The 9,980-nt window shown below is 37.1% G+C and overlaps 1 protein-coding gene across 1 annotated transcript in view; it reads left to right on the forward strand.

Moving 5' to 3' along the window:
- Positions 1-561: 561 nt before the first annotated feature.
- The window catches only part of atp6v0b (ATPase H+ transporting V0 subunit b), an 11,043-nt gene continuing 1,624 nt past the window's right edge, over positions 562-9,980 (forward strand). The window contains exons 1-8 of the mRNA XM_030160517.1: positions 562-822; positions 1,972-2,020; positions 2,772-2,855; positions 5,299-5,376; positions 5,576-5,645; positions 5,865-5,916; positions 9,513-9,703; positions 9,818-9,980. The exon at positions 9,818-9,980 is cut by the window's right edge and continues 1,624 nt beyond it. Coding sequence (XP_030016377.1) covers positions 738-822; positions 1,972-2,020; positions 2,772-2,855; positions 5,299-5,376; positions 5,576-5,645; positions 5,865-5,916; positions 9,513-9,703; positions 9,818-9,844 — 636 coding nt within the window. The 5' untranslated portion in view covers positions 562-737 and the 3' untranslated portion in view covers positions 9,845-9,980. The remainder of the gene's footprint in view (positions 823-1,971; positions 2,021-2,771; positions 2,856-5,298; positions 5,377-5,575; positions 5,646-5,864; positions 5,917-9,512; positions 9,704-9,817) is intronic.

Below are 9,980 nucleotides of genomic sequence, written 5' to 3' on the forward strand. Positions count from 1 at the left end.
GAAAAATTAAATGATCCTGTATGCAAACTCGGCGTTGTTTTTGTAGCCGTCTGATGAGGAGAAGAGGAGGAGAAGAGGAGGAGAAGAGGAGGAGAAGAGGAGGAGAAGAGGAGGAGAAGCTGTAACCGGACGCAGCCCTTCAGCTCCAAGTTGTTGTGCCGAATTCTGCCCCCTGCCGAAAACTGCCTCCCCAGCCCAGGGTGATGTAGTATCTGTTTTTATTGTTATATATTTTGTGTGTTTTCTATTTAAAATTTAACATTTTAAAGTTTTATATACCTTACAGTTTGCACATTATTTAATATTAAACAGATTAAAAAAAACAAACAAACAAACAAAAAAACGTAACTGTAGTATCTTACAATATCATTAATTAATTGCTACATAGCTTCGATGGTGCTCAGAGTTTGAACAATTCACAATTAATTTCATACCCTACAGTCAAAAAAAGAGAAAAATTAACTGTGAAAATTAACTAAAGTGAATTTGGTGCACATTGTCCTCTTCATGGCTGACTTAGGAAGAGGGAGCAGTTTTCGGCACAACACAGGTCACATGCTAGTCGAGCTGGATCAGCTGACATCACGCAGCTTCTCCTTTTGATGCTCTTCAGGCTTCCCTCCTCCATCGACCGATAGAGAAAACAGTAATATTCCCTTTCCGTAACCTTACTGGCGTCAAATTTTAGATTTGAGCCAAAGAACCCTTGCTAATCTAGCAGGAAAACCACCAGATAGATGCTACTAGAGTGGATGATGAACGGACACGCCATTCTTTATACGGGGGTCACTTTGGCCTTCTGGAGTACCATACTAATCGTCGGTAAGATTATACTTCACCTCAACAGCAGCCAGAATATGGGTGTTTATGAATGAAATGCTCTGTATCTATACAGACCTGTAGTGACAGTGTAAAACCGGTTAGTTTCTGCTACATGTGAATTTGACTGTTGTACTCGGGATCTGGCTAATTGTCAGTACGATAGCTAGCAGCTAGTTTCCGTCTTGTTTTAAGCTAATGTTTGTCAATTAATTCATATATAGGAGCTGATGATATTCTAGAATATGACAAATAACCATTTCAAAGCCCCTTTTTCGGTCTGTTGCTTGAAGACTGTCGTATAATATAAGAAAATCAAGTTATAATCGAGCCCAATTAGCCCCTGGTTAGCATTAAGCTAACGTCTTATAGCATCTAGCTAACCACTTGCAGACAGTTGAGTAATGTTAATGACTTGTTAATAATATTGGTCTTTAGCAGACCTAAGTGTTGGGGGTGTGATATATTATTTGCAGGGAATATTTTTAAATGGTATAGTATTTAAAATTGTAAAGTTAATGTTAGCCCCTTTAGCGTTAAGCTGCAAGATATAATCGAAACCTTCACAACAGGAACTACACTAGCACTTCTCACATGAGAGTGAGCTATCACACATCACCTGCAACTTCTCCCCCTGTCTTTATCACAGTAATGTTACCTCTTTTCATATTCATATTTTGTGCATTTGCTCTGCTTCATGCAATGGAGGCAGGATATGACAGTAAACCATATGTGATGAATATTTGTTGAAACATGTTTGAGCAGTTATTGATTTTTTTTTTTTTTTTTTTAAATATTGTACTTCATCACCTTTAGATCTACTTGCCCTTACTTTAAACATTCTCAAAATCAGATTGTTTAACACATAATAATATAAAGAATAAAGAATGCACAAGGAAGCTGGTTTGGTGAATTTCTGAATTATTTGACAAAAAATCATTAGATTTCAGTGGAATTGTCTCCGTCTTTTCTTTCTTCCAGCCACTGGATGAAAAATCTCAAACATGTTTAATCAGACATGTATCATCTTTGTCTATATTATTGTTCTTTAATTGAGTGTATGTGTCCTGTCCTCCTCTCATCCAATCTGATTTATAGACATATCGTTCAATACCGACAGCTCTGATCTAAGTAATGTTTTTCTTCCTGCAGGTATTTGCTATACAATTTTTGACCTTGGATTCCGATTTGATGTGGCATGGTAAGTACCAGTGGCACAGTGCTACCTATGAGTTATTTTCATGTTGAAATCTAGGGCTGTTTAAGAGTTGCATAGCACTGTATCAGCATAACTGTAAAACCATCACAAAAGACCGACTTTCCCTGAATTGCACAACTACAATACTACTGCTACAGTGTTACACCATAAATAATTTTGTTTTATTTTCAGTCTGCCTGATATGGGACAAGCTTGATATTAAGAACTAACTTACAGTAGTTTTTGTGGTAGATTCAGAGCTTTTTATATTATTTTATGTGATGTGGTAAAACAAATTTCTTTTCACATGACAAGTCGAATCAAAAGTCAATTCCAGGTATTTTTTATTACACTGTAAGTAGTGCAAGTACTGCAGTTCAAGTTAAGGCAGCTTCCGTGCCAATATTTTTATGCCAGCCTGTCTCATGGAAGAGGCTTTATTATGCACTACTGATATGACTGACTGAGTGTTTTAGTGTGACTTAACTGATGCCCTGAATGTATAATAGAGAGCTGCATTTTTAGATTTTTTTTTCCCTTTCAAAACTGCACACAAAGACATCACATAAGCTCAATCCAAATTTAAGAAAGAGAAATACTTCTTCGGGACATTGTGGACTGAAAAGCATTGTGGTTAAACATTTTCAAACAAAAATTGATGTAACATGTGGCATATAAGGATCATAATGCTTGTGCACATTACTTCATTTAGTGTGTTTTCTGCAGTCCATCATTTGTAACTCTTTGTCCACAGGTTTCTGACAGAGACCTCTCCTTTCATGTGGGCCAACCTTGGCATTGGTCTGGCCATATCCCTGTCTGTGGTTGGGGCAGCCTGGTGAGTCTTTAGACAAGGACTGTGACTTAAATGTACACACGACTGGGCTCTAAGAAAGAATTTCCTCTTTCCATGAACATCCAAAAGGCTTAAATGTGGAACTGGAAACTAATACGGTATCGCTCAAGAGTATTTTTATGTTACAGGGAGAACACAGCTTAACAATAACATGTGGGGTGTGTGTGGGTCAAAATATATAAGTTGTGCTTACACAAGATGTAGCTTACACCTTTCAAGAGAAGAAAGAGAAGAGTTAATAACACTGGTATACAATATTTTAGAAATGATCTGCCTCTGAGATTAAATGTGCTAATGCTTACATACCTTAAGATGAATTGGAAAACAAGTGACAAAAGTGCTGGTTAGCTGATGTTGTCAATGTTTATGATAAAGTTTTGTTACACATATATTGGTTTATGTATATTTATGGAATAGATTTATAAATCTTCCACTAGAAAGAACCTGAATAGTGAATGTATTGTAACTTGTCGACTGTTTTGAAGTAGATCTGGTAGCTCTGAGACAAACATTCCTTTTCAGTAAAACCCATTCTCATTAATTATCAGAATTTCACATGTAGATAAAAAAGTCTATCTTGGAAATAGAAGCTAATCAGCATTTTTTACTTTATTTTTCTTTATTAGTGACTCACACTTGCTAAAGTTTCACTCCATTTATTCTGTAGGCATTTTACTTGTAGACCAGTGAAATCTTAGTTTTCTTTTCCCCTCTAATATATTTGTTAGGGCTCCAGTGGTCTGAGATTTTCATGGTATAACAATGGTATACAGTATTACACACTTAATATTGTTTGTATTAGTGATACTTAAAAGAATGAAAGTAAAATGGTTGAGTAGATGTGTTTCTATGATTGATACTTTAATCAAATTTTAATAGAGGTATGTAAAAAGCCTCCTATTTGAACAGGGTTTATGTGGGTCATTAAAAAGCATTAAAAGTCAATAATTAGATTTTCGGAAAATTAAGGCCTTAAATGGCATTAAAAGCATTAAATTCGATGTCCAGAGACATTAAAAAATTAAATACACTTGATGAAAAAAAAAAACATTGTTATTTACGATTTATTTTGATTATATAAACATTGATTGGAATTGATTGATTGGAAGTATAGTGTGATGATTAACAGGTGGAACCCCTTAACTGGCTATTGTTTATGGCTGATACACAAAGTCACAACTAGAGGTGGGTGATATATATCGCCTACGATAATATCGTAAATGTTGATTTGATGATGTGCAATTTTCCATTATTGAGTATTCATACTTTCTCGAAAAGAAAACAAACGGACGGTGCATAGATGGTAAAGGAGAGGCACATGAAAGTCCTCATTGGCCGAATGCGTGCCTCAGAAGCCAATCAGCGGACAGGATTCAGTCTCATGGTCACTCGGTGGCACCCAAAACAAAACATCGTCTCACATGTAGGAAGTATGCAGGCGTCTCCGTCTCAGCGGATGATTTCATAGCAGACGTGGGTCCACATCACTAGTCTGGAAATGGTTTAGTTTTAAGAAGACGGAAGCCGGGAGTCGGACGTTGAAAGCATGTTAGATTTCCTTTCACCCCAGCATTAGTTACATTAGTTGTGGACTGCACACCCACATATATAACTACAGCCTCTAGCTCACATACATGTACCCCCCCATGTTTTGCAGAAGATGTATGAAGCACTTTAAAAACAAACAAGAGCTGTTGTTCTGAAATGCTGTGTCTATTCATAGATGTCCTGTTAAGCAAGTAGAGTTATACAGCATTTTTTGTAAAAAAAAAAAAAAAAAAAGAAAAAGAAACAAATTCACATTTAAAGGATATCGTCAGATTATCGTTATCAGGAAACTAAAAAAAAAAAAAAAATTGACATATTTTTTTTGCCTATATCACTCAGCCCTAGTCAAAACACTGGATGCTTGAAATGCAATGTGCTGTGAGCGTGCTCATGCCATGCCAAAAGAGCACAGGGAATATTAGCAAACGTCGGAAAAATGGGAAAATGCAAGTTTCAGCAGAAGTGGTTGGAGGAGGAACTATTCAGAACCTGGTTAAAGCCTGTCAGCGGTAAACCGTCATAAAACTATATATAAAACTGTATCTGCAGTTGGACGTGGGCATTAAGTTTGTTTAAAGTGCCATTAAAAAGCATTCAGTTACATTTGCTGATACCTGCAGAAACCCTGTTGAAAATAGACATAGTCGTTAAGTGTGTTATACATCTTTCTAAAGGAAAGCAAAAAAAAAAATGAGCAGAAGATCTGGAAAAAGCAATCTCTCTTGAACAAATACAACAAACCTTAAGCTTGATTTGATAACCGTCAGTTTATCCAGTACCGTGGTGCAACTTGAAATGGTGGAAAGTTGAATCTCTATATCCAATCATTCCCTGTAGATGTAAAGATGATGTGACGGTTGTTGTTAATGTTTTCCAGGGGGATCTACATCACAGGCTCAAGCATCATTGGTGGTGGTGTCAAGGCTCCACGAATCAAAACCAAGAATTTGGTCAGGTAGGTTTATTCCTGATCAAAACCTGTCCAGCTCTGTCAGAACCCTGACACAGTCTATTAATAATGTGATGACATGAGCACCTCTGAATACTTAAATGTTCATAGCATCACTGTGTAGTAACAACGTGGAACAGGCTACCCATTTAGCTGTATCTCCTCTCACTTTCCCTCTTTTTTTTTTTTTTTTGTTTGCCTTTAGCATCATCTTCTGTGAAGCTGTAGCAATTTATGGAATCATTATGGCGATTGTCATTAGCAACATGGCTGAGGTAAGCATTTTCATTGATGTGTTAAAGGGATGAAAAAAAAAAGACAGTTTTTCTGGTGTATCTTTGTTGTTGAAGCAGGTAAAAGGAAGTTCAGAGGTAAAAAGGGTACAGGGAACAGCGCTTTGAAACTTGAGTCACTTGGGATGGAAGGAATATGTGATTTAGACAGTGACGCATGGATGGTTGATGGTTCTAAAAATAATCTCTTTCATCCTGTAGAGCTTCAGTGGAACAACCCCTGAGACCATCGGGGCAAGGAACTACCAAGCTGGTAAGTGGCAGACATAAAACTGACTGATGAACAAAAGTGAAAAACATTAAAAACATAAAACAGGACTTGGTATTTACAGAACAGCTCAGAAAGTTCAGCACTCAGGTAGGATTTTAGAAGCAGAAAAGGGCTGACAGCTTCTAACAGTGTTTAGTTAAATTATAAGTGCTGAATCTGACTACATGGTACAGTGACAACATTTACATCCATGTCATTATTCTGCTATTGTTCTGAATCTAACTGTACATTTTTTTTTTGATGTGTTGAATTAAGCTGAATTATTCAGATTGTAGCATTTTATCAGATATTGTGGGATATTCAGTGTTATTCAGGTTTCAGGGGCGTTTTTTTAGATATGAATTCAACACATTCAGAATATGCTTGCTAAATATTTTTCTTGTAATTGCATATTTTCAGCACGCAACCTCATGCCTGTTTACACTCAACTCTGAGCCTTGATCATATACGGGGTTCCCGAGGGGTCTTAAAGGAGTCATATTTTTCTAAACCCACTTTTATTAGTCTTTGGTACATTTATTTGTGTATTTGGACCCTAATTGTTCCAAAAGTTTGAATTTGAACCCTCCAGATGCTGCAAAGCTATCTTTATATTCATTTTGACAAAAATGGAGTGGATTTCTACAACTCGTTTCAATTCTTTCTTAATTTGTTATATTTTAAGTAGTTACGTCACGACATTTGCACGTATAAGGTCAAGACTTCTGATGAACATTTCTCAGAGTACAACATAATTGTCAGCAGCAGCGGTTGTTGTAAAAACTGAAAATATGTCCAAACTTCAAGCCAATTACCTAGAATGTTCAGTTGTTGGTTGATTGGGACAGAGCAGCACAGCCAACAACCTGGAGGGGGTGGGGCATGAAATGGCTCATTTGCATTTAAAGGGCCAGCACTCAAAATAATCTTTCTGGTGTCATTGCTCAGAAATATGGTTGAAGATGGACCTGTGGAGTTGAATTAATGAAGAATTCAGACCCAAGCAGAGCATTTACAGTTTATGTAGACCACAGAGAAATGTTTTAAAATGCAGAATTCTGTTTAAAAAAGCAAAATATCACTCCTTTAAAAGTCTTGAACTTACAAATCTGCATTTAACACCTTCAAATAGTCTTTAAAAGGTATGAAATTTGATGTGGTAGGTCTGAAGTTATGTTGCCATAAACTTGTTGGCTGTATTGTGTTTAAATGTGTCTGTTTAATGTCCAAGCTGCAAAGAAAGTAACGTTAGTCGACTCAGTTCCACCAGTTCCAACACGATAATTTATGCTGAAATTAAGAACCAAGTATTGATAACTTTGCAGCCCCTGGTGAGAAATGACTCAAGGCATTTGAGTCAATAATTACACTTTCCTAAATTGTTGGAGTCACAAATTTTTGCCAGTCTGGCCATGAAATAAGCTGTGAAATAGATATTAAATTCTGTGTTCTAAGTAGTCTTAAAAAGTCTTGAATTTAACTTGTAGAAACCTGTAGGGACCCTGATATAGAATTTATAGAATTGTGGTCCGAAGGAGAAATACACATACATTGAAGCATCTTAAAAGACTTTGATATCAATAGGTTTTTACGTGCATGAATGTCATGGTAATCGCTATGCTAGGCTTTACAAGAGGGTGGTTAAAAGAATAAAGACGGGCTACACAGTTGAGTTTACCATCGGTACGTCAGGCTGTGTTGTTACATTTATTAAACAAAATAAGAATAGTGATGGAATATTCCTTCTAAGTAAACACCTTTGAAAGAATATTGCCAAAATCTGGATCATTATTAATCATGTTAGAAACAGTGACAGAATTCTGGATAGATGGTGTGTATTTTAAGTTGTTACAAACAGTAATGAAACTATTAGTATTGGGTTGATGTTACTGTGTTTATACCTAGTGATGGATATTATTATGATTTGAACAGTGCTACTGCTCTTATTGATCTGTTATTGTGTTCTTATTAGTTCTTTTTGTTAGATGCGGGCTATGGCTCAGAACTAATTGCTTTATTTTCACATACATTGTCTATATAATTAATATTCTTTGTTAGGAAAGTGCAATAGCATTGTTTTGAACTACCCTCTGTCCTAGACTCCGATTTTGTTCTGATGGTAATAGTAAATCTATTTGCTTATTTTCTCCAGTTCTGTTTGAAAAGCCAATAATGCCCAGGCTTTACAATACACAGGGGTTTGATTATTTAGCCTCAGGGTCTGTTTAATACTGGGTTTCCATTCCCACCCATACCTTTACATGTAGGAACGTTTGATTTGGTGTCAAGAAGCAGATGCATATATCAAACAAACATGAGAGTAATTAATGCAATAAAATACGATTAACCCTTTCATGCATAGTGGTCACTACGGTGGATGGTTATTCTACAGCTGTTCTTTTGTATATTCATGGGTTTTGTTGTTGTAGTTCCATATCAGCCAACACAGTGGACTCTTATACACCATCTCATACTCTGCAATTCATACCATTACTGTAACTTTGCTGTTCTTGATAAACCTGACCTGCACTAACATGTTTGAGTATTTTTTTTTTTTTTTGGCATATTATCTTCATGAAGTGAGTAAAAACTAGTAGGGATACAACGTTACAGGTTATCCACGGTTCAGTGCGTATTGTGGTCCTTGAGTCACGGTTCAAGGTTCGTTACAGCTTGGACGTAGAACCCGGCTGGAGCCTGGCTGTGCACCGAAACATAACTAGGAGCCGATGGGGAGCCTTAAGGCTCATTTATGTTTCTTTCTGTACGTAAATAGGTGTGTCCATTTCTAACATTGTCATGTGTCACTGCCTTCACACTTCCATGCATTTTGTACCCTGGAATGAGTGTTTATCAATCAATCCACCAGAGGGTGACGCTCCTAATTAACATACTGGCTGAATGCCATGAAGAAGAGTGAAGTTTCATGAGAAGAAGATGAAGAAGAAAGTCAATGATAACAAACAACGACAGAGGAGGTTTTACTAATGTGGATACTGATGTTAATATTGAGAAGGGTAGTTGGAAGTAGAAGGGCTGTACTCCGCATCCAGCTCGGGCCGGGGTCTCCTGTGTGCAGCTGGGACAGGGTCTCACTGCATCCAGCTCTGCCACGTAATGCTCTGGCCATCTCTGCGTCTGGCTCCAACCAATGACAGTAGAATTCCATAAGTCAGCCATCTTGCAAAGCGCTAATATAAACGTGATTTGTCCGGAAATGTCATTTGAAAATGACAAATGAGCCGTACCACAGTACATGCTCGCACCCCATGAGGGGCATACTGAACGATACTATGATACAACATGTACTGTTGCACCCTTATATACTATTAGAGTATGTTAAAATTAGTGAAAACATCAGATTAGCTGCATTAAAAATGCATAATTCCATTTAAAAACAGGAAGAGTCTTTGAGTACTTAGAAAAGCGCTATATAAAACCAATGTTTTGTTATTGTTATTAAAAAGCTAAATATCACTCCTTTAAATAAAAATAGCATTAAACACGGATTGCCATATAAAAGGGAACTTGATCTATGTTTTCCTCCATAATTCCTGGCTATTCTGTGTCTCTGACTCATTTGATTTCTCTCCTACTAGGTTACTCCATGTTTGGAGCCGGTCTGACTGTGGGCTTTTCCAACCTCTTCTGTGGCATCTGTGTGGGCATTGTGGGCAGTGGAGCAGCGCTGGCAGACGCCCAGAACGCCAGCCTCTTTGTGAAGATCCTCATTGTGGAAATCTTTGGCAGTGCAATCGGCCTGTTCGGAGTCATTGTAGCCATTCTGCAGGTGAACAGAGCACATTCTTTAAAGTCATTACTGTTGTTTTCCATGTTGAAGCCTTAATAGACATGTGTTGTGGAGTAATCCTGTAATAACTACTGCCTGTTTTTTCCCCCTCAGACATCAAAAGTAAAGATGGGAGACTAAAAGATGCATCGCAAGCAGAGAAGATACAATAGACCCTGCTGGAAAATAAGATGGATTATTGTGTAAATACATCGTAAATTATTTAAATGTCTCTATTTGCCTGAGATTGTTTTTAACTAACATTCACACAAGAGTG

The sequence above is a fragment of the Sphaeramia orbicularis genome, chromosome 17 (assembly GCF_902148855.1).
Source record: "Sphaeramia orbicularis chromosome 17, fSphaOr1.1, whole genome shotgun sequence".
Lineage (NCBI taxonomy): Eukaryota > Metazoa > Chordata > Actinopteri > Kurtiformes > Apogonidae > Sphaeramia > Sphaeramia orbicularis.